At 38.7% G+C, this 25,247-nt stretch overlaps 1 protein-coding gene across 1 annotated transcript; it reads left to right on the top strand.

The window, feature by feature from the left end:
- The first annotated feature begins 12,483 nt into the window (after positions 1-12,483).
- On the top strand, positions 12,484-21,238 carry gata6 (GATA binding protein 6). Its single transcript, XM_041803898.1, has 7 exons — positions 12,484-12,590; positions 13,181-14,086; positions 14,569-14,741; positions 15,495-15,620; positions 15,709-15,796; positions 15,901-15,998; positions 16,549-21,238. The coding sequence occupies exons 2-7, from the start codon at positions 13,240-13,242 to the stop codon at positions 16,708-16,710; spliced, it is 1,494 nt and encodes a 497-aa protein (XP_041659832.1). The 5' UTR covers positions 12,484-12,590; positions 13,181-13,239; the 3' UTR covers positions 16,711-21,238.
- Positions 21,239-25,247: the final 4,009 nt, after the last annotated feature.

A 25,247-nucleotide genomic window follows, 5' to 3' on the forward strand; every position in this document is an offset into this window, starting at 1 on the left:
TTGATGGTGGTCGCCATATTGGAAATGCCGACTCACCCTAACGTTTGGTAGAACCAAGCAAAAAAATAGGAACTTATGTAGGCTTTCAGCCTTCAGGAAACAGCTCAAATATGCCAGCTCTAACCTGATATGCAGAGACTGTTTCATATACCCATTGCATGGGATATTCAGTATTTCACACATTCAACTGGGAACACTCCCATACAAAGCATTTGGGAAAGGCAGGACTGTTCAGATATTTTGGGAGGTGATTGGTTGGTGAATGTCTGTCACATTTATTACAGGCCAATCAGAGCAACAAGACAAAATAAGAAGTACGTGTAGCAGCGATTTACTCTCGTGAATTAACAAACAAACTCAAAACCAAACCGACCACTGTGTGATAGTGGATCTTACACAGGATCAAAAATTTCAGTGTCCATGCAAAAAACATAGCTTCTTAGGTGTTTATCCACAAAGGTTTCTCACACAACAATTGTCGTTCTCCAGGTGTGCTTCTAACTCATGCCTTCCTGGTAAAAAAACCATCCACCTTGCTTGGTGCCTGCCCATCCTGTCCTCCCTGCCCATAATATAGACGTCACCTTGTGCCAAACTACCAAACATATCAAAATGATAGCCCCAATCAATACTTAAATATTCTAATCAATAACATTAGTGATATCAAAATTAAACCTTACGTTCTCCCCAACAAATAATAAATGTAAAATTATCAAACTAAACAAAATAATGTGATTAGCTCTTACACCAGGTATGTGCAGCTCTGGTAATAACCGAAGTTCAACACACTGACGTGGCAGTGGCTTATGGACAGTGGAGTTTGTTGGTGGGTAAAACTCATGCTGAGGCCGGTTGGGAGAAGAGCAAAACATCTTCTCCCTCAAGAGAGGCTTTTCAGTATGGTTTTATGCTCTTGTTTTAATAAAGAAATGTTGGCCTGTTCTGGTAAAACTGCCACTATACCATAGCTACATCAGAGCTAATCGCTCCACAGGTGGCAGCCTTGGTAAATACTGGCTCACAGTACTACTGAACCTCACCCCTATCTGTCCCTGAAGCAGGACGAAGAGCAGACACAGGTTTTCTGTCATGAAAAGCTTTCAGTGCAGCTCTTTGCTCTTTAATTCATGAAGAAATGTATGGAAACCAACCAATAGCCATTATTTCCAGTACAACTAAGCCCCACCACTATCAACAGCCTTGTTCTCCCAAATGATGCTGATTGGTAAGGTCCACTGTCAGACCTGGATTGTTTCAGATTGGAGCTTGGCAAAAGGGGTTTGCCTGATGACAGACATGGACTCTGGACAATTCATCTGCTTTGCAAAGTTATGTCAACTCAGCCTGTACCTTAACTCTTAGCCTGAGCTAAGTTTTTCTGATTGACCACCACTGTACTTTCACTGTCAGGCAATTGGATACATCGCAGGTAAATATCTGCTAGGCAGTAGTTCTAGTAAACCATCTCAACTATAAAGGAGCCTTGAATAATAAATAATGGTTATAATAGTTTGTTTGCATAGCACTTCCCAAAATCAACTGTACAAAGTGTGTTAAAAGCACAACAAAACAATTAACTCTATAGAAAAACAGGAACACATACGGATCAAACAAGGAACAACTTAAAACAACAGCTGACTAATAGAAAAACAGTAATTGGACTGAAAAGAACAGTGGATTGAACACACACATTTACAAAACTGACTTTCAATAAAACTAGACTTCAAAAGTGATTTTATAGTATCTGACTTCCTTATTCTCCATATGTCCCCAATCCCAATTCTAACAATTGCTGATTGTTTCAGCAGCTCTACACACTCCCTTCATATCTTTCTAACAAGCAGCTGAGACTCCCAGACCTTGGAAGCAATCATGGGCACTGCAAGGTCTGCCAGCTGCTCTCTCCATACTCCACTGCAGTGTCAGGCCAAAGAATAATTTCCTCTGAACCCCCCCATCACCACCAACACCAGCCCACCACTGCCACCCACTAACCTCTGAACCGTCTCCGTTCTGCTATCACTGACGTCACTGCAACCCCAAGGCTGTTTTCTCTCAGGCTGGGGCTCCAAACAGCTGATTCAGGGAAAGTCACAAAGTGTACCAGAGAGCTGACCTTCTCTCCTGAGACAAAACACAGAGAGAGAGAGAGAGAGGGCTGGCTCCACAGGATGGAGACGTTAGTGTGGAAACAATAACACAGCCTCTGAATCTACACATGTGATGAGGTTTGGTTTTCCAGAGACAGACGGACAGATATTCAGGCATCTTTGAGTAGTCAGCATATCATTCATCTTTGATGTCTAATCATTAGTTGTTTGGAGCAGCCACTAGTTAGAACCAGTTCAATTTCAAAAAGCTGGATTTGAATATACTAATAAAATTCCCCAAAAAACGACAGGAGTAGGCATTTACCCACCCCAAAAAATCTGCAAAATTCACAAAAATTTTTGTTATCATTTATATGTTTTAAATTGCTTTTAATACCCATCTGTTGGGCAGATATGATGCTATAGCTAGCATTCAGGTGGCTGAGCTTACTATAACAATACATGAGACACACGAAAAAGCAGGCCAGCACCCCTAATATTCCCTCACTGGTATTTTATATTTCACTGCATTATTCAGTACAGAGGCATACCAAGTGTTTCACCTGCTTTCAGTTTTTGTGCTAAGTTAAGCTAATTAGGCGCTGGCTTCAACAACGTTGTACAAAATGTGAGTGTTATCTATGGTACTGTGCAGAACTTTGAGGCATGTTCAGGCCAAAAAATTGAGGCTTAGGTAAGGCGTTGCATATAGTGAGGCAGCCACCTGAGGGCACCATCACCTGGGAGGGAGGATTGACACAACCCTGGTCATGCTCTGGATGTACTTGCACATTACCAGGAGCATGGGAAACAATCAACAAATAATAATATCCACACCTTTAGGGCAGAGTAAGAGAGTGCTTCCCAAAGTGCGGGCCAGACCCCGCTAGTGGGCCTCAGAGGTTCTGTAGGAGTAGAAATGTTTTTAAAAATATATCACATTTTGAATGATCATAAAGAACTTGATAACATTATTATTTTTAAGTCTCAGAAGTAGCAAAACAGCCAAAAGTTTTCACTCATGTCACCCTTTTATCATTTATTTAATCTGATACATCCAGTGTCATGGTTTAACTGGTGTTAAAATAACTGGTGACACTCCATTAAACACTTGGGAACAGTTTGCTGGGCCACAGAGTACGTTTACAGAGATCATTATTGGTAAAGAAAAATTATGTGACTTCGCAGGGGCCTGAAAAGAACAAAATAAATGGCATTGGCCCATTTATTGCACTTTCTGACCCCACAAATGCTTTGAGTAATGTTGATGTATCTGAAGCCAAGCATTCACATCTTGATTCCCTGGTTGTGAAACAAAAATACGATAAATATAACATAAATATTGAAGTTGCATGCAATAGTTGTACAAGGGTTGGAAGCCCTGGAAGATTGTCAGGTCTCAAACTGGGCTGCAGTATTCTGAAGTTTGGGAAAGGCTGGCCTAGGGTACTGTCCAGTGAAGTAGTAGGGTTGCCACGAGGCCCTGGCTGTGCTATGGACGTCCAAAAGGCCTGAAAACCATCTGAGTCTGAAAAGAGATGCCATCCAGCTTGACTTTGACTACCAATCAACACGTGTATTGACATGTATCAAGCTTGATTCTGGTGCCTCTACCCCCTCTCCAGCCCTGGGTTGTGGCACAGCAGGCCCTGTAATGAATCCTTAACACCCTACATACCTGAAATGTATGCACATGACTTATGTTATCTTACTTTTGGATAATAATTTCCAAAATGTCCAACCATTTTGAAATCCCCTTGTGACCCACAATTTTTTCTTGTGACCCATCTTAGGGGTCCCAACCCACAGGTTTGGACACTTGAGCTCAACTGATGCTGGAAAAAACAAGGATTAAATTTTATTTTAAGACCTGCTGAATCAAACCAAAGACTATGAACTAAGTTAAAGTGTTTTGTGGCTAAGATTATTTGATTTTCCATTATCCACTCTGGAAGAAAATTCAATGAAAAAAGTCAAATCTAATCTTCATTCCCTTTAATGTAGTTTGGAATTTTGTTTTCAATTCATATGCAGCTATTACCTGGAAATTTTGCCCATTTAGTCACTTTCCTAATTTCCTTTAAGAGATAAAATAGTTCCATTGTAATGAGCTCTACATAAATGTAGTTATTGGAGAAGTGTTTTGAATTATACACCTCTACCTTATCTTGTTTTGATAGCCTCTTAAAACCCACACTTTTATATGTGATGGATTGGGGAAGGCATTATCTGAATACTGGCTCTTTCCTGTGACGCTGCAGGAATTATCAGTCACCAAAATACTTAAAGGCTACTGCTATGAGTCGGCTCCTTGTTAAACAAAAGAGTTGTGAGTCAGTGCTACACTTTTTTAGAAACTTGAAGAGTTTGTTTCCAGTCAGTCTTCTGTTGATCTTCTATTGAGTTGTATCTTTTTTTAAAATAAGCAGTTCTAAGCACTACATTTTATCAATAAAACCTTCAAATGAATCCAAGAAAATTGAATAAATTTTAGTCTTTTGGCTTTAGACAACTTGCTGCTGATCAAAGAGTCCAAACAATTTCTTGGAATCCTGAAATGCAGCAGGAAATCCTTCTTCTCACCTGATTAATAAATGTATATTTTCAATTAATTACATGCATCACGACTTCGCTCAGCTCAAAAAGCAATGTTTATTTGAAAGCTTGAGTACAATTTCTTGGGAATCTTTGAGTAAAACACATCCAAATTTTTACACTTTTATCTTTGTTTAACTGGAGTTAACACTAAGATATCAAGGTATCTGTTCAAGGGAAGGACAAGCTGCATTAATGATAAAAACATCATAATGTGAAAACATAGACTGCAGTTGGTGTGTGACTGGAGCCACAGTTAAGAGAAAGGGTCAAATGAACCCTGAAGCCTGCATTTGTCAGACTGATGTGACACAGTAAAAGTGATAAAAAGGTATTTGTGGAGACAAATAATCAGCAAAACAACAGATAAATCTGTGTCCGATACGCCTGGAAGTCTCTACCATCATTTTGGTGTTCTATGTTTAAATACAAGCGGTACAAAAACCATAAAAACTCCAACCAACAAGCACATGATGCTCACAGTAAATACATAATGGTGCAGGATTTTATGCAGCCTAGAAAGAAAATCCTGACTTACACACATTCATACACACATTTATGCACACAGTGAGTACAGGCAGGTGAGCAGGGCGTTCCGTTGTGGGTGAGCCAAGGAAGCGAGTCCGGTACATGCCCAAAATGACAAAGGTTGCTTTTACACCTGTCAAGGCCCGTTTAATCATCTACCTCTTCAAACAGGGAGAGCCTGACGCTCACGGCCTCCCAGAAGCCTTTGCGCTTTTGCACCAGCAGCAGCAGCCCCTGAACAAGCAGCCGTTCAGTAGAAGACAGAGCTGGGCAGGTATAAAACTTAACAGTGTTTTCTATAAAATCAGAGCAAATAGGTGCATGATTTTCAAAAGCTGCAACAGCCAAGAGAAGGAGGTGATAAACATAGGAAATGACTGCAGGTGTTGAAGATGATTTATTTTAGAGGGCTGGCCTCATGAACTGATCTAAAGAGGGCTGGATTGATCCCTCCTGCATGAATTCTCACATGCACCTTTATAGATTTCAGCTATGCTTTTATGGATGGTCTGTTCTTTTTCATATTTTAAGCTTCAGTAATATATATATATATATATATATATATATATATATATATGGAGCTTTGAAAATAAGACCCCAAATTTAAAGTTAATTCTGGCTGCACTGAGGTGATGGTGCAGCATAATGTAATAAGGATATACTTCATGATTCTTCATAAAAACTGTGTTAAAGAATTGTGTTTTAGAGAAGAATGGTTAGTTCAAAATCACTTCTAGGATTTTTAGGTGAGGAAATACCAATTTTACATTCCAAATCATTATTGCTGCTTGGTCCCTGGTGTACTGATGTTATCATTCATTCATTTATTTATATATACTTAAATACCATGTTTGAGTGTTCATATGTATTTTTAGCAACATTACATTTGGTATTACTACAGCAAAAAACTATCACATAGAAATAACGTGTCATACATAAAAAAAATTAAGTTTGTATCTATTTTAAAAACAATTTCAAATACATACAGGGTTCCTACACACCTTTAAGGATCAAATGCAAGACTTTTTAAACATTTTAAGACCTGAACTGAGTGTAATTAATACATTTTTTGCATGGCAAATGGTCAAAAATGAAAGGTGAGAGGTTTCTCAGTACACAAGGCAGAGCTGGATGTTCTGATTTAATTACATTTCAATTGGTAAAGGACAAAGAATTTTTGGAGTGGTAAACACCCCAATTTAATGATTTCTGGAACATTAAATGCCTTGATTCAATCAATTAATCTTAAAGTTATATTTATCACAGTATATGCAACAAGCATATATGCAGAAAATAATGAATAACATCAAATACATTTAGCTAGAAAACAGATTGGATTAAGACATGCCCCTTCACAAGGAAAAACATGACTTTTTGTGGCCTTGAGTTTCAAAAGTGCAGTTCAAACTTTTTAAGACTTTCCAATAATCTGTAGGAACCCTGTTCATAGTATCTATCTCCAAATTAAGAAAATATTTCAGTGTTTGATTTCATAGCCTAAAGAAAACCGTATATTGCTTTATAAAAGAGCTTATGTATCTCATATTATATGAGCAATTATTTACAAAAAAAAAAAAAACAGATATCAAGAAATATGGATAAAGTTTTATCATGAAAATCAGTGAGTTGTTTTAATTTGCTAGGCTATAAGAATAGAAATATTACAAATAATGGTAAAAGCATATATTTTCTCCCACTAATTCAACAATGAAAGGTTATCTTATGTTGACGGAAACAACACTTAAAAGCTAACTCCCCGTCTGAACTGATTTAAGTCCCTGTATCAACATGATAATTAAAAACATTTCTATTAGACTATCTATGCAGAAGAGAAATTCTGGCACAGCAGCTGAACAGCAACAAAAAAAAATCACGTTTTGTGTATCAGCTACAGACGTTTCCTACAAATGACAATCAAGATAAGACTTCCGGTGCAGTGTATGAGCTAATATCCACAAAGCTACTAGCTTACATCCATGCAATGAGAAAAATAAATCAAAACTGCATATAAGACGTATTCTTTTTAGTTAAAAATACGTTCATTGGCATCCAAATCAGTTTGTAATTACTAGTTATTAAAAAAGTCAGCCTCGTTGTGGATTAGGCCGTAATAATAGTAAGTAAAACTGTGGTATTAATTGTTTTGCGGTGATAAATCAGCGAACTCAGCGCTCCCCGTGCTCTCTGTTATCTGAATAACACGTTGCATATCGCAGTAGTATTGGCTCATCAGCAGCAGGTTACAACAAGAGCTGGAGAGTTGGAGATAATCATTATCAGGTCGGTACATAAGGCTCTGACACCTGAAGAGGGCCACCGGCCATCCCTGTGATAATCCTCAAAACACAAATAGAAATATGATTTTAATAACTGCTGAGGCCATGATGTTCTGCGCGACAAAAAGGCTGTTATAAAATATATTTTAATCACTCAACGATTGTCTGGAATATCCTTCTATTTTTTACTATTACTATTATTAAATTATTTTACAGTAGGTGTTTTTACTGCTAAAATAAGTATTAATTAGTTTCTCTCATTACAGCCTTTTTCATTTTCGTTTTTTCCCTTCTTTTTTTGGCTATTTGTAGCCCAGGCCTGTTAATTTTATTATTATTATTATTATTATTATTATTATTAAGCTCTTCCTCTCATTATTTAACTATTCAAACGGGAAAAAAATGATCATGTTAAGACTGTATCGTTCTTGCTTTCATATTTCATCATTAATATCAAGAAACAACTATAAATTTAGGCTACTATTTCTCTGTTGTTATTTTTGTGCTTTTACTCATTCACGTTTTTGTTTCGTTAAAATTTAATTTGCATTAAAAGAATTGTGTAATATTCACAGTCGAGCTAAACGGCTTTGTTACAGTTTGATTTTTATTAGTATTATTTCTTACAGGCTGCGATTAGACTCTTGGGTTACGCAATAATGTGAGGCCTACTCGCCCACAATTACAGCATCTAACATATCAAAGGGCCTTTTTTCTGCAGTATAATGTATGATAAAGATAATTGGATTAAAGGCCTGTGTCTCCTCTCCGTGGCTGACGTCCACGCAGGCCCGCAGCGTGTTGACCGTACGTGGATAAATGTGGAGACAGGGCGGCGTCCTGCCACTTCTCCTGTCCGGCTCCTCCGCGTGTCAGAGCTGCACACTTTGACATCAGTGAGAAAACACCTCATTCATCATCAGGCTCGAGGCTCCGCGGAGCGCGAGGAGGAGGGGATAAAGAAAAAAAAAAAAAGAAAGAAGAAAAAACAACAGGATTTTGTATTCTCACACCTCTCTGACAACTGCTCACAGAGCTGGGAGACAGTAGCGGGATAGTTTGGTTACTCCCTCTGATAAAATCACAGCTCCAAAACCTCAACGAAATGCCTACAGGGCTGTCGGTGGGCGAGAGGGGGTTTGAATAGTGCTTTGAGAGCGAAAAAAAGCCAAGAGACCTTCAAGATAGCAGTTCAAAACAAAAATGTTTAAATTTTCTTAAAAAAATGTATTCCAACCATAAATTATTGAACTTCATCCCTCAATCCCTCTATGACACATGACGAAAAAGTCCAACTATCTTAAATATCAACGTTAGCTGTTAGCTATGACATGTTTTAGCACCAGCAGTATTATTATAAGGCTATAAATAACCTTTTAGGACTGTATCAGCCACCAGACTTATCCTTGTATGTCTCATGTTTTCCTAGTTTCACTACCATTAAAGAGGCGTATGCTCATAATTGGAGCTGTAACATTGTACCAGCATCAGCATTAATATCAGCATCAAAGGCTAGCAGCACCAATGACAGCCTAGCCTGGAGATGTAGCCTACTAAAAGTGGCAGTGATAATGATAACAATGACTGTTGTAGTAGGCATATAAAACTGGTAATTACATTTTTCCCCTGAAATTACTGAGGTTATTGGAGTCTCTGTAGCAGGTAGTTTAGCTAGTAGCTAGAAGCTTTGCATGCTAAGTACAAGGCTAGAGGTAAAAAGTTATAATAGACACAGCAGACGTCGTATAAATTGAAGTTTCAATAGTGTTGTAGCCCACCATAAGGCACAAAAGTATGAGGATATAGTTTGAAGATTTGTTTTATTGATAACGTTTTGTAGTGTATCAGCCACCACAGATTAATCATTTTAAGTCTCTTGGTGTTCATTTTACTTAAAGAGATGTAGGCCTATGCTCAGTTTCAGTAGTAACATAAACAAAAAATTACAGTTGAAGCTTTTCGGCTAGCAGAACATGAAAAGGTGTGATTAAAAAGAATAATATTTGTAACCTTTAAGTAGAACATTAGTGACAATGGAGTTAATAATAACTGTTGTGGTATAAAAACTGGTGAGTAGAGTGCTCCAGGGATGATGTTCCAATCAAAACATGGAGGGTGCTCACCTCCTAAAGATAACGTGACATGTAGACGTCCTAGTACTGTTTTAAGAGCTCAGTAAAACACTAGTATCACTGGACAAGTAGCTTCCTTTATGTCCATTCACAAAAAAAACTTTGTAATCTGAGTTTTGCATCTCAAAATGCATATTAAATTGCACGGCTCATTATTATGTACTCACAGTCATCTGGCTTTTTGGTTTTGTTTACATCTCTCCCACACATGCCTGATATAATGCTTTTTTCAGGCATGATATATGGCATTTAAAACAGTGACTTTCAGACACTTTTGAATCCATCATTCCCAAATGTCACTGTTTTAATTGATGATTTATTTTTTTTATTATTATTTCATGTGTACTGTATGTGTTCAGGTGTATTGGCTGATGAAACTGTGAAATGCTGCCATTCTTGGCCAGGTCTCTCTTGAATAAGAGATCTCTGATACCAGTGGGTGGCCAAATAAGGTTGAATAAAATGCAATAAAAAGCATCTGTAGAGGATTATATTTCACATAATACTGATTAATACCACTCTTAATTCAAAATAAAAGCTTAAAACAAATCAAATTAAGATATTCACAAATATGCTGCTGTTATTTTAAGGGGTACTGAAGCCCCTCAAAAAGGGTTTTAAATCGCCTATAAAATGGTCTGATATTATTTGTAGCAGCAGTAGCTTTCTATGCAGATAAACGGCTAGTAGTAGAAATTACAACAACAGGTGGTACAGTGTTGGGCTAAATGGAGCAAGACTCAAGGTTAACTGAAAACCTGTTTTAAGTAATAAGTTAAAATAATAAGTTATGTCTCAGACTCTCCAAATAGGTTTAATTCAATTCTAAATACATTATTACAGTTTTAGTTATCTTTTGTGTACCTCTGTGTCATGTGTAGTTACTGTACACGATCATGTAAGAAGTAACATTACATTCAGACTATGCTGACCACATTTAATATAAGCCTATGAGAGATAACCTTTTTGACTGAGAGTAGGTTCATCTTATTCTTATTGGTGTGTATTGTAACTGTAACTGTAATTATGTATGGTCACATGTTGTATGTTCTCCTGTTTGGACTTAATCATTGTAATCTATATGGATTTCTAGTGTTTTCCTGTGTGAACCCCAGGAAGAGTGTTGCTAATATGGTGGTGACTAACGGGAATCCAAATAAATAAAATGATATAAATACAGTTGTAATATAGGGTAGAACAATAGAAATATTGATAATTTATCATAAAAGCAACAAATTAACAACATGCATTGTGGAACTGTACAGCTACCAATAAAGTAATTTAAGTATTTATAGCATCAGTTGCTATGAGAAGCTGCAGCTTCCTATAGTTGCCCTATACTAAAGCTAAGTGTTGTTTAATTTGAGTCCACCGACCCTAAAAGTCTGCGCTTCTTTTATTAGAATACTGAGTGGCCTCAAACTCAGTCTGATTTAAGAGTGTTAGCAGAAGCAGTCTTAGTAGGCCTACAAGCTATTAGTAATAGTAGTACAGGTAGGCCTATTAGTCTGGTAAATGTTAAAGTATCGGTAGTATGTGCAGTCTCCAGTGTGTAAACAGACACAAACACAGGTTGGACTGTTAGCTAGCTCTGTGGTCACGCACGAGGGCGAGACGCGCTGCTCAATGCACATGAATGATTCAATTGGCACCTCGCGACTTTTGATCACTTCACTCCCTCTTCTTTGTATATTGAGGCTGAGCGAATCATCGGCTTCAAAGTGAGCCTGTTTCACGGCGGCAGTCAGGGACGTGCTGAGAGTTTGTGCTCGTACAATGCTGAACCATTTAATCCTCAATGAAAGCGTCTCACTTAAATAAACTAATTAGGAGGAGATTTATTGATCACTGCTACGAGAATGGAGAATAAACAAAGAGGACTTTTATTGTAAAACAAGAGAGAGGAAACAGATAAATACACAGAAACTACAAAGATGCGCAACAGTTTTTAACATTATTTGTCGAGTGGGAAAAAAAAAATAATTGGTGTTATTTTAAAGTTGTAGTCAGTGATCCACACATTTAGCACTTTAAAGCGGGTGTTAATTTGTGCATATAATGGATAAAACCGTCTAAATGTGTCTGAATGCATGCTAGTGGTGTAGCTTTAGAAAAATAAGGCATTAAAAATTCTAATAAAATAGGGCAGCTTTATCCTCATAATGTTTTGGAAAAACTTTATTTCTCATTGACAAAGGTCCTGTGATTGTTTAATATAATGGGATTACGGTAATTGCGCATTAATAAGGAAGTAGGATGTTATAGAAACAGTTGGTCTTTGTTGAGGTCAATTTTAACAACACCTTTTTATTATCGTGGAGTAATCCGGTATATTTTATACGGAAGAACGTGTTTTTTATGATAATCAGGAAGATAAATATTGTTTTTAGAGGGATAACAAAATTTCCCCTAAAATATAAAAAATAAAAGGTAAAATTATGCTCTCTTTAAGCACAACTGATTAGTAGGGAAAAACGCAACTGGCAACTTTGATTTAACACACTACTGAAGGTAAAACAGCATCCAAACAAGACAGATAAATAAACAAGCAAAACATCAGGGTAATTAAATAAAATTCTAAAAATTTCAAACTCTAGACAGGTATAAATGGATTAGAAATCAGGTTACATTCATAATAAATGGAAGGGGTGTGGCTCTGTGTCCAAATCAAACAAATCCTCTGATCACGTTTGTAAATCATTTCAACTTTCAGACACCATCAAGTGTCTTTCTCTCTCTTTTTCTCCTTTCTGTGATTGATTGGAGGAGTCCTCAGGCTGGCACCCCCATCGTGCTTCCAGCGACTCACACTGCTCATGATTGGCCCGCCTCCTGCGGCCGCAGCACCCAGAGGCGCCTCCTCTCTTAAACGTCGTCAGAGCGCACCGACGTTTCCCAGTACTTCCAGGAGAAGCAGCGCGAGCTACTATTAGGAACTTTGCGTGCGACCTATGGCACACAACTATCAGGTATGTTACAGAAAGCGTCTTAAATCGCCTACTTTAACCACCAGTTCTCTGACTTCAGCCTCTCCGTCCTCATCCAGCTGCTTGAAAACATCTGGCTGTGCGCGCACCAGAAGTGAGCTCATCATTTCGGGGGTTTTGTTTTATCGCTGCAGCCTTCCCCTCTGCTCTTATCTGTTTTGGGTCTTATCAAACGGTTATCTCTTTTGCTGTGAAGACATATTGCGTTTTGTTTCCTATCTCTTATGTGTGTGTGTTTACTTGTATGTGTGGGAGGACAGAGATTTGACATGGACGGACCCAGCGCCTCTTAAAAGCGCTTGATGGGAGTATGGCAGCCACACTGGACTGGATGTGTTTGGAGTTATATGACAAAAATGTTGAGAATTTTAAAGTCAAAGCAGTATATTTGATTGTTAAGATGTAGGCTGCTCTTTTAGGTGGAAACTACTCTTATGTGAGGGATGGATTTGTGTATTTCTGGTGTATTTCCCCACACAGATGTTTACGGGAACACACGCGTAAAAGTTACCGTGCGTAAAGCTAACCGTCTTCCTGCTATCCTAACGGTTAAAAACTGGTTTCTGTTACAGGGTTGACAACTCCCTGACGATTTTTATTCACCCCTACGGTGTATGGAAAGTGCTCCTGGATGGACCTGGGCGAAAACAGCTGGTCCATGGTCAAGCGAGAAGTTTCCAGCAGCCCAGGCTCGCCGGCTGAGCAGACCTACCTGACGGGTGACAGCAGGAGGGACGGCCCCGCCTCGGACGAGCTGAGGACTCCTCCGAGCGACCTTGACGTACTAGGGCACCGCCGCTCGGACGGCAGATCTCTACACTCCTACGTTCACTTCGGACATCACAACAGCAGCCTGAGCGCTGCAGAGGACATCCCGCTGTTTACGGATTTAGACCAGGGCAGCAAACTGGTCCTCTCCGGCGGGGCGCACAAGGCGAGCCTGCTGGTGGACCCGAGCGATATGTACCAGACACTGGCCATCGCTGCGGCCCAGAGCCAGACTGGATATGATTCCTCCTCTGCTGGTTATATGCACTCCAACCCAAACTCTCCCGTGTACGTGCCCAGCTCCCGCGTGGGCCCCATGATACCCAGCCTCTCCTACCTGCAGGCCAGCCCCGCGCAGCCCAGCCACGCCGTCTCCAGCCACTCAGTGTGGTCTCAGTCCACCCCAGAGAGCCCCTCATACAGCACCGGGAGTCCGCATGCCTCCACCCGGTTCCACTACCCTCCGAGCCCGCCCATGAATAACGGGACGCCCCGGGACAGCGGCTACAGTAACACTCTCAACGTGAGCAGCAGAGACCAGTACGGCCTCTCCCGGCCCCTTAGCGGGACTTACCCGAGCCCGTACTCTACTTACGTGGCGCCGCAGCTCTCCCAGCTGACCTCGCCCTGGAACGGGGCACCTTTTGATAACACCATGCTGCACACCTTGCAAAGCAGAGGCGCACCCCTGATCCGAGGACCAAACGGAGGTAAGGAAAAGCAAAAAAGAGAGGAATAATGATGGAATGATTTTGGAAGAGTGGGAAAACATGAAGAATTAAGTTATAGTTGTAATGACAGGGCTACAGTGTCTTTACGCAAGGGGGCAAACCTCCAGTGAGTTTGTGCAAAGACTCATGAAGCAAAAGTGCAAAAAATGTGTATTTTTTTCACACAAAAGTTAAATTTGTATGAAACAGGCTGGATTTGTTCTCAAACAGCATGTGAGGCCTAGTGTGCGCATGCTGAGAATATCATGTGTTATAATAATGATAAAAAAAAATGACTCATCATTTCTACTGCACTTAATACACATCCATTAATTTTTTGTTCATTTTAGTAAATTAATTGGTGGATCAGATTGGTTCACCTAAAAAACCTCCTTTATAAATAGATTTAACTTGAAATTATTCATCAGGTTTCAGTCACAGCTGTACCATGAACTGACTTTATTCCTTTTTTTTTTTTTTAGTTTCAGATATTCTGGATGACATGGGGGAGAGCAGGGAGTGCGTAAACTGCGGCTCCATCTCCACGCCGCTGTGGAGGCGCGACGGCACGGGCCACTTTCTCTGCAACGCCTGCGGCCTCTACAGCAAAATGAATGGGCTGAGCCGGCCATTAATTAAACCACAGAAACGGACGGTAAGCGGCCAGGGGAGCACTTAACCGCTCAATTTCCTGCCTAATTGTCTCCAACAATGGCTGGAGGTTATCACCGGGATAGAGATGATCTCTGACGCAGGATAAAAAAAAGAGCTTTATATGATACATTAAGCTTTAAACCACAGTCGATTTATCTTTAACAAACTAGAGCAATATAAGCGAGACTGGTTAAATAAAAAACATCGCGTAAAATGGAAGTAAACATTTTTATCATGCATTTTGTTTTCATCATTTTTAATTACCCTGTAAACAATATGGCTCACAACTGATAATTATTTGATTCAACTGTTATAATAATTGGATTAAAATGGCCCATACGTGGTGTTATTATCTGTGTAATTAATCAGTCACTTAATGGGTCTGCTGCGTAATTCAATTTCAATATGTCACAATAAGGGCAAATCTCTTCCTGGTGCCATTACGCGCATTACGCACAGTTTTTACAAGGAAACCTGAAGGCAGCTAAAGACTCCCTGAAAATTGACATCCTGTAAAAAGCCGCGCGTAAATGGCAGTTAAATGGAGATCATAATAGAGCTTTATTATTGTTAGGAAACAGGGTGTGAATGGCCGAGCAGTAATTGAATTAGTGAAGTGTGCTTTTCACTCTTTTTTCCAACTTGAAGTGGCAGACTTAGTCCTTTCAGATCTGAAATTTCACCCCTTTCTCTGAATTGTACCACCTGTTTGTAATAATTAAATTAATGGGTTTTTTTGTTTGATCTCCTTTAGTCGACGTCCAGGAGAATTGGTCTGTCGTGCGCAAACTGTCAAACCAGCACGACCACTCTGTGGCGCAGAAACGCGGAGGGAGAGCCTGTGTGTAACGCATGTGGACTCTACACTAAATTACACGGGGTGAGTCAAGAATTAAATCGTGTGTCTTACTTTGTTTATCCAGTGCATCAAGAATTAAATTAATTATAAAATTATCTGAAACGTGCAGGTCCCTCGGCCTCTCGCCATGAAGAAAGAAGGGATCCAGACAAGAAAAAGAAAACCGAAAACTTTGAATAAAACGAAAGGATCCTCTGGTGAGTCAATAAAAGCGCTGATTTAATGCCTGGTGGTGATTACATCGAAGCTGATATTTTATTATATGATATATACTAACATTTCAGTGTTTATTTTTCCCCAGGAAATAACAGCTCTGTGTCCATGACTCCCACATCCACATCTTCATCTAATTCTGAAGATTGCTCCAAAACCAGCTCTCCACCTGGGCAGGTGACAGGGGTAAGAATCACTTATGCAATTAAAATGCCAAATAAATCTTCATATGGATGAGAAGGTTTATCCTTAAAGCATATTCTGGATAATAATAATTATGAAAAAACATCACTAAAGTGACTGAACATCATCTTTTGCCCAAATGCTTTCTTAGATTTGTAGTGCTGCATGTGCTACAGCAGGTGTTTGCTGTATAAAATCATCACACACAGGGGCTGTCGGATGTTCTGTGGTGATGACTCTAGCAAACCTTAAGATTAAGAGTCCTCAGAATGTGACGCTGTAATTTAACTCAGTCCAAAAAACAAGCATAAATCAGAATTAGATACTTTATCACAAGAGGGAATTCCAGTTGTTACAGCTGCTCTTATCCACATTACAGCAGTAGGAAGGAATAAAAATAGAAATATGAATAACAGAAGAGATATAAATATGGAAAAAAGCAAATTATACAAAAAGGATATTGCACATGCAGAGTACGGGACCACTCAGTGAAAAAAACATTTCAGGAACAGAGGATTTGGTACTTAAGTTTTTATTTGCTGTGATGTTTCAGGTCAGTTCGTCCGTGCTGTCCAGCTCAGGGGAGGGAACAGGCTCTGGCTCAGCAGTGAAGTACACGGGACAGGACAGCCTGTACACCAGCGTTGCTCTGTCCCAGCCTTCAGACGTCTCCTCAGTGCGGGGGGAACCCTGGTGCCCCATGGCCTTAGCCTGAACATCTGAACCTGTTTGGTAGGACAGCAGCGCCCGGCCCCCCCCCTCTCTGTGGAAGTATGCGGGGCTGGCAATGTTTGTGATGGACACGGTGGAAAAAATGAAGAAAGAGGAGCTTGAACGAAGCGTGGATTAGCTGGATTTCCAGTCAGGCGTGGGGATCTTAAAACACAGGGGAAGATGACGAATCAGGAGGCCTGCTTTGGATGGTTTCTGAACACTGCCATGCACTCGAACCATGTCTTTATTGTTAAAATAAAGCCATCATGTACATAATGGATTTCTGGTGATTGGATACCACGGCTTCTCCAAAGCGCTGTACTCTTTAAGGACATTTAGGGGTTTTTTTTCTGTCCACAACTGGAATCATGCCACAAGTGCCAAGACAACTTTTATGAATCAAAAGATAAAAAAATATTTATAAATCTTCCATTGTTGAAAACATGGTAATGATTGTTAATAAAGATATCAATATAGAGTAGAAGTTAAACCATTCTGATGTCTTTTTTTCTCTTTTTTTGCTTTATTAGTGCTTGTTTAAAGTACAGGAGTGTTGAATGTGCACATGTTTTTCCACTAAGAGCTCTTACTGTATTTGACTGAAACTAGCTTGGTTTAAACAGGGTATGAAAAAGCTATGACATCCAGTGGTTTTGTTTAATTATGTACTGAAAATGAAAATAATCAGCCTCGTTTTTGATTTATAATTGCTATCAGCTGTTGGATAGCATTACGGTACAAATCTCAAAGCAGAGCTACAAATACTCTTTTTCCATGTAAAGCAGTTGGACGGCTTATTTGAACAAAGCACACCCAGAATAAGCAGTGCGTCTACTGACCTTTTCGTTACAAGACACAAACTGCGAAGACAACTGTGTGCTGCACTACCTGACTCACTGTAAACTGTGTACCTTTCACAATGCAAGCATAAATTACTGCCGCATCATTTTTTTAAAAGACAGAATAAGAGCAAAGTGGAGAGTGAGGTCAGATATGAACAAACCAAAGATGGCTTTGACTCACCCTTTGGGAGTGTTTGGAGTGTGAGTAATGACTCAAGAGTTTCACATGATGAGGTGTTAATGTGGACAACTGAAAAACAAATCAAAAGGAGCGAACAGTAATTATGTCAATGCAATATTTTCATTATATTCTAGCTCATCTGGGTCTACTTTTTTAAAACTGCTGCAAGGTTGGCGTGCATTTTCCAGAACTGATTTTTAAACTGTGTCTTTTAGCAGTGTTTAGTATGTTGAGGCTCAAAAAGCCACAAAACAATCATGGTGGAGTGTGAAAGCTTAAGAAAATCTGACGAGTTACATGTGAAACTTGGCGTATTGAAACTTTAATTTTTTTTTTTCACTACTCGCTGCATTCAAAAAGGCAGAACGTTCATTCCTCTGGACTTATTTATTTTTTGAAATGTCATGTTATCCTAGCATCATTTTCCTGTTGATTTTCCCTTTCTTTTGTTTTTTTGTTCTTTTTTCCAAAATGAGAAAATATCTTATTTAAATTTTGTCTAATAAATTGTTTGGGTGTTTAAAACAATTCAGAGTTAACCTCTGTTTTCAGATAAAAATCTCCACATCAGCACCCAGCCCACAGCGAGGGTTCACACGGCCGAAGAATTACTATTTAAAAAAGCTATATTCTAGTGTTGATGGTCTTCTTTGCTTCTGTAGGTTGGTCTATGAGTTCTTGTCCAACTAAAATTTAAATTGTAGACGATCAAGAAAGACTGTATGCTACTGGACAAAGCAGTGATGCAGATGTATCAGATGTTGTTTTCTTATTATTTCATAACAGTTAAGCTCTAACAAACCTGGAAACATGTGGACATAAATCTACAGGGAAGAGCAGGATTAAAAGCTGCTGACGTGGTACTCCTTCATGCACCAAATATGTTTTATGAAGTGACTTTAGCACATCATTGAATGTTAATGTTAGTGTTACAGGCAGACAGAGAGCAGAGGAGACGGACAGTGAAGTCTCCTTGTCCCTAAAAGGTTTTCTTTACGTTACGACCTGTGGATTTATTTACAGCTCACCTTGGTAAAAGTAGATTATGCAGCATGCTGTATGGATAGTATTTATGTTCATTATGTTTATCCATCATGGCCTGGAACGAGTGAGTGTTTATTATTATTAGTGCTGTCAGGCAATTACAAAGATTAATCTAATTAATTATAGGCCTTGTAATTACTTAATCGTCATCAATCCAATTTTTCACTCGTGATAAATGAATCTACATTAATTGGACACTGTGACAGCACTTATTACTACTGCTTTAAAACAAGTCAAAAATCACTTGAGGTAATTTTGTAATTACATCAAAATAGGTCTGTCAAAAAATAAAAAATGTAACTATGAGAAATCTCAAAATTTCAGTAGTTAATTCCGATTGAAGTCCTTCTGTGTCACATTTTTTAAATTCCCCCTTTTTGCACCGTATAGTTGACCTCCTGTTTGGATACAGACCTGCTTTTATTGGGAAAGAAAATAAAGAGCCACAGGTAGATTGAAGATTATGGCATGAGGTGTAAAGGGAAATAAGGGAACAGTAAAAAGGTAAATGTCTGCTAAAAGATGGTGAAGATGACTTGTCCAACTGAAATGAGACATTAAGGAGCAGTAGTGAACTAATTTATCACTGTGGATGTACAGAGACGCTGCTGTGGCTGAACCACAGTGTGTTAAAGGGAACAATAAAGCATGCAAATAAGGCAAATAATGAGGAAAATAAAAATAATTATGGACCTTAATCACACTGCAATTATTGCATTAGTGCTGACAGCCCTAATCCTGAATAACAGCGCTGTCATCACCAGGATATATAACATATACTGTACTCTATAAATATTTTCAGAACTCATACGCAGGTGCACACTGGTCAGATTTGAATCAATTATTATTTCAGCACAACACAATGAGGTTAAAATAACCAAAGGTAAAAGCTTATTTTTTAAGTTAATTTAGACTACGGTGTATGTGGGTACGTTGATCAAGAAATAAATGCAGTTTTTTTTGTTTGTTTTTCCTGAGCTACCAGTCGATAGTACAGTGTGTGGATGTAATTGGATGTAACTACGTTTCTCTTTGACTGACTACATCCCTCCAGGATTAGTACAAAAAAAAACCATCTTTTACAACCAGCTTAAAAATTTCAAACAGGAGCTTTAATGTTTCAAAAAATGTCTTCAAAGTGAACACTATGCAGATATCCAGATTTTTGTTGGGTGGCTTTCTTCCACATTCTGCTTATGTTTCATTAAAGCAGGCCTTTATTCTTCCTGACAGCTATTTTCCTTTAAGAGTTTTCCTTTTCTGCCGGCCCCCGAGGGCTCAAAGCACAATCCACTTTCCTCTGTCCTCTTGAACCAGCAGCTCAAAGTACCTGTCACAATGTTTACTGTACTTAAGCGAATATGGCCTGTGAGTAATAGCACATGAAAAGATTTTAGAGATGGTTAAGATTTACGTCTGGGCTTAGCATTATCTGTCTGCTCTTTGACTTATTGATTTAGCCCAGTTTATTGAGTGTGGAGGAATGCACTACACTGAAAAACAGCAACATTGAGGACACTTTATTCATGTTTTTTAAATTAAATCAAAGTTTTCAACATTTTCTTAAACAGAAAGTTATTGGTTGTAGACAAAAGTTGTCCATAAAAACCTTTATTCTTCAGTGCCTGCATCACTAGTATTGGATTCAGCAGTAGGGGATAAAAAGAAACATCTGACGTGTGTTCTGTTGCTTCTTGGTGTTTTATAAAATGCAGTTTATACACTAAGACCACCGGGGATTAAGCTCTTGAGCTTCCATGTAGATAAATGACTAAACCACCTTTAGATATGTAAATGCAAACTAGTGCTGAACTCAAAACACGGGCAAATATTTATGGGGATTGAATTTATGAGGTGGTCCTACCTTGGCACTGTCTGACTGGTATCCATGGTGCAGCGAGGGAGGAAATATAAACACAGCAGCGCAGAAATCCTCCCTGCATGTGCTCTCATCTGGATAGATGTTCACAGAGCTGAGGGTCACAGAGACAAGCATATTCATGCACAAGAAACAGCAAGATCACAGTTAATATCTGTAAATTAACAGTGGATGATGTTTGTCACAGGGTTGCAGATTAAGACCAAGATGAGAAGGTTGTCATGATAGCATAACTTTGATACAGTATTAATTGAAATCAGGCAATGTTGGTACCAGTTTTGATATCATGGCAGCAAACTTATGTCTCAAGCACATAATACTGGGTAATTTCCTGTTTTCAATCAACAAACATTGCGAGTAAAAACCTGCACACCGTCTAAAATTGCACAAAAATGGTGATGGTTCCATAGTAAAACATCATTTTTGTATAGAAACAGGTTGTGTTGACTGAGATGTGAATTAAAAAACTGTCAAATTAAGACTTTGCTTATTTTCATACCAAATGAACCCGCTAAACATACATGATGCTGAATTCCTGACCCTTTTTATCAAGAGCAGAACACAGCAGGAAAAGGTCATTTTCATATGTTCATAAAGTTTTTTGTGGTTTATAATTCTACATCAACCTCATCATTAAAGTCTCTAGAAAAACCCAAATAACCCAAATATTACACCAGATGTGTAGTATTTGGTGTGTGGAGTCATTTGTCCCAGCGGCAACTATTGTTGCAAGATTGCTCATATCTTGTCCGTATTCAGTGCAAGATTGATGTAACATCACTTAATCCTACCCAAAGAATTTAACCCTTTGTGACAGTGGTTCTCAACTGGTTGAGTCACAGGACCCACCATCAACTCCTCAAGGAGAACTGCGACCCAAATTTGGAGATTTTTTTGGTCAATCAGATGTATTTAATAAAAAAAAAAAATAGTAGAGCCTGGGCCTAAGACAGAACAAAAGGTGTAACAAAACAGTGAAAAAGGACAAAACATGCATGTTTTCTTATGGTACAATTTTTTTCCCAGACACACATCCGCTACCCACGGAAAAGAGCTTCACGACCCACTTTTGGGTCCCGACCCACCAGTTGAGAACCACTGCTTTATGAGGTACTTAATATGTCGGTGTTCAAAGATATTACTTTAATCAGGCTTGTCTTTCTCCTGGGTGATGCTACTGAGTACAGCAACAGTGTTGGTTAGCTTATAGCTGCTAGCTAACACATCAAGAATGTGGACATGTAGGAGTTAGAATGTGGCAATACTAACCTTAGATAACTACAGGTCTAAATTATAGCCTTAGCCTAGGTAATAATGTGGTAGATAGCTGGAGAACTATTAGTACAGAAGATACTAACATTATCACTGATTGCATTGCACTGTTTGTTAAAACCACTAGGGCTGATTCATGACAAATACAAGGAGGGAACTGCTGTAAAAGAGAAAAAGTCCTAGAATTGAAAATGAGTTCTAAAAAAAATAGTGCAAATTGTGATAGTTTTACAAATAGATCCCTCTGTGACCGCAAACCTAGCTCCTGAGTGTTTCACACATCAGCGAGAAAAGAACAAAGTGATTTTTGTTAATTGTGGTACTTTCATACAGAGATTCTTCTTTGCGTTGTTCACATTTACTTTTTGTAGTGAATTTAAGACTCTAAAATTTAAACAGTATTGTATTCAAATGTCATGACACTCAATAACCTGTCAGGATGCATGCATCCAATTATCATCCTGTGTGTTTATAAATGTTAATGCAGGTGTGTCTTGGCAGATCTAAGACTCCAAGTCCAAGTAAACTCCAAGAAAACGTAACATATTTTAAGCCCCTTTAAAAATCATTTTAAAAACAAATGTTATTAAAACATTATTAAAAAAAGATGATGGGCTACAGGTCACCTGTCTGATGAAAAAAGACTTTTTCAATCAAATACTCTCTATTTTTACTGTTACTCTTAAAATTATCATGGTGGCATGGTGGTAGAGACAATGTATGTGCCCACCAGTAACAATAGTTGCCACTAATTCCAAAAAGGTTTTCTAAAGATGAGAGCACAAAATAAAGGAAATAACTGCAGAACATCTTCATATGGGGCCCGGTTAACATAATCTTGTCTATAAAAATACTGGGAAAAATTCAAGCACAAGTGGGTTGTAAAAATACCAGACATTTAAATTTTCATGTAATAACCATAAACCTTGAAAAGACTGATTCCTGTATTGATACCACAGGATTAAAAAGAATAAAAATGTGCTAATCCTCGCGTAATTTCTTGTTTTAAATCATGAGAACTCACAAACAAACTCCCTCTTATTATCTTAATTGCACAAAAATTCAGATGATTTTAATTCTGTTCAATATCTCAGATGTATTTGTGCAATTTAGACATTATGCAGGAGTTTGTTTACAATGGATTAATTCCTCTCCAATGCACCTTCCTCATGAAACAGATATAGATCTTTTTAAAGCCTAGATAGATAGAAATCAACTGTCAAAAACATGAGTGATTCTTAAACACATAGCATCAAACAGTATCTAAGTATTGAACATTTTGACAACCTTGCAAAGGGAACAAAGCCAAAATAAGTGATTGAATCATAGAAAGAAGTGGGGAAAGAGAGTCGAGCAGATAAAGAGGGAGACTACAGAGATCATGATGGCTGCACGGGGTTGAAAGTCCTCCCAAAGTAAACACAGCATGCTAACCCAGCAGCAGCAGCAGGTTTCAGGCCTCAGGGCTGTTTAGCCACAGGAGCAGCAGCACAGTAATGCCCCACGGATGACTCCCTCAGGAGATGCCCGCTGATCTTTCCATGTTGCCTTTCAAAGAAGAGCACCGCTGGCCCTGCCTCCGGAAGAGATGGGATCTCTGACTCAGCCCTTTTGGAGTTTCCTAGACAGACACGGGGGCACATTCTGGGAGAAGGGAAAAAAAAATTTAAAACATGAGAGCTGTTTGTGGACTTTTTCTACAGCAGGAGAGCCGTTAAAACATCTATAATGGGAAAAAAGGGTTTATTGTCTGACTATTGCTGTGTGATTTATAAGCCTTATTATGGTGACATGAAATCATACTGCTCATTTAGAACAATTTTCACAGTTTTACAAATTTAGCAACCAAACATGACCATAAAATGCTGTGACATCATTGATTCTCACACTGTTGCTCATACGTGTTAAACGTAACAGGAAGATTCCGTAGAAAATAATGACGAAATAGTTAATAATAATACTGAGAGACACACCTCCTCTGTCTCTAAAAATAAAAAAGTAATGACAGTGTAAGGTCATTGAAAAATGACAGATAATTTACTAAACACTGCACCAATTACATCATATTTCTATGTATAGTGAGTGTTTCTTATTACAGAAACAGTGGGAGTGTGTTCAAGGGAGGCTGGGTGTTGGAACGAATGACACTTCTTGTTGGGAAGAGTAAAAATCACAGGGTGGGAAACGTGTCTTTGGCATGACTATGTTTGTGCATGTGGTGAGGAATGCAGGAAATTATCAGGAATAGGAGCTAATGGAAGGCTGAAAGTGGAGGAAAAGAACAAAAGGAAAAAGAGCATTGTGATTTAAAAAAAAGGGAAAGTTCTTTGAAGTTCATGCCCTTTAACCCTAAAGAGAGCTACAATCTAAACTGGCTCATGCAAAACGAAAGTCAAGCTAAAAAGTACCAAAATGCTGCCAAGAAACATATTTTTTAAACTATCAGATCTCACAGAAAATGAAAGAAGTGTTTTGACTTGGGAGGTTACTATTCAAATAAGGGGTTATCTTGTGATTTGCATAAAATCCTGCTGTTATAAAAAAATGTTTTTTTCAAGGAAATGTATCAACTGCCCAACTCTCCCCCACCATGATAAGCTGACTCCCTACATAACTGTTGAACTGTTGCTGATGACTGCAACTGCCACTTTGCTACTTTTTGAAACCATGTGATTTACTACCAGACATATTGCTGTTATTTTAGTACCAAAACGTATTGTAGGTTAACTCTTACACACCATCTGAATTGCTCAAAAACTCTGGCAATGTTAGAGCACCGCAATGTTGCAAATGTTATTTGACAATTTAGATAGCAGGCTGGTTTGTACCTGCTTTCAGTGACTGGGATCAATAAATTATCCAGTACAATTTGCCTTGAACTGTTTTTGTTGCCATGATATTCAAATAGGTCAACATTGTTTGTTTGTGCTACAGTCACAAACAAACATTTCTAAAGTTTCTAAAGTTTCTCATCATGTCATGGGGTGGATTAATACAAAAGCTTGCCAGGGCTGCCACTTAGGGGTCCCACCTGTGCAAGGGCCCCTGGACTGGCCAGACAGTTACAAGTTTAAAGTTACTGCAGAGAAAAAAAGGTGTTCACCCATATTGGTCCTTAAGAAATTCAGTCAGGATCACTTTGCCAGGAAACTCACATGATTTGCAGTTATATTTTTTTCTCTTTATTAGCAGTTATTAATTTGCTCTTGCTACTGTTATTCATATTTGGCAGTGTGGCTGTTCTGGGATTGCCCTATGTCCCAAGGGCCCAAACCTACTGTGTGTGGAAAACATCTAGCAGGAACAGCATACGTTCCTGC

This window comes from Cheilinus undulatus, linkage group 13 (assembly GCF_018320785.1).
Source record: "Cheilinus undulatus linkage group 13, ASM1832078v1, whole genome shotgun sequence".
NCBI lineage: Eukaryota > Metazoa > Chordata > Actinopteri > Labriformes > Labridae > Cheilinus > Cheilinus undulatus.

Bases quoted from the DNA above. Each gene is read 5' to 3' on its own strand.
- gata6 (XM_041803898.1), top strand. From the start codon at position 13,240: ATGGACCTGGGCGAAAACAGCTGGTCCATGGTCAAGCGAGAAGTTTCC. The intron at 14,087-14,568 runs GTAAGGAAAAGC...TTTTTTTTTTAG, and splicing joins GATCCGAGGACCAAACGGAG to TTTCAGATATTCTGGATGAC. The intron at 14,742-15,494 runs GTAAGCGGCCAG...GATCTCCTTTAG, and splicing joins TTAAACCACAGAAACGGACG to TCGACGTCCAGGAGAATTGG.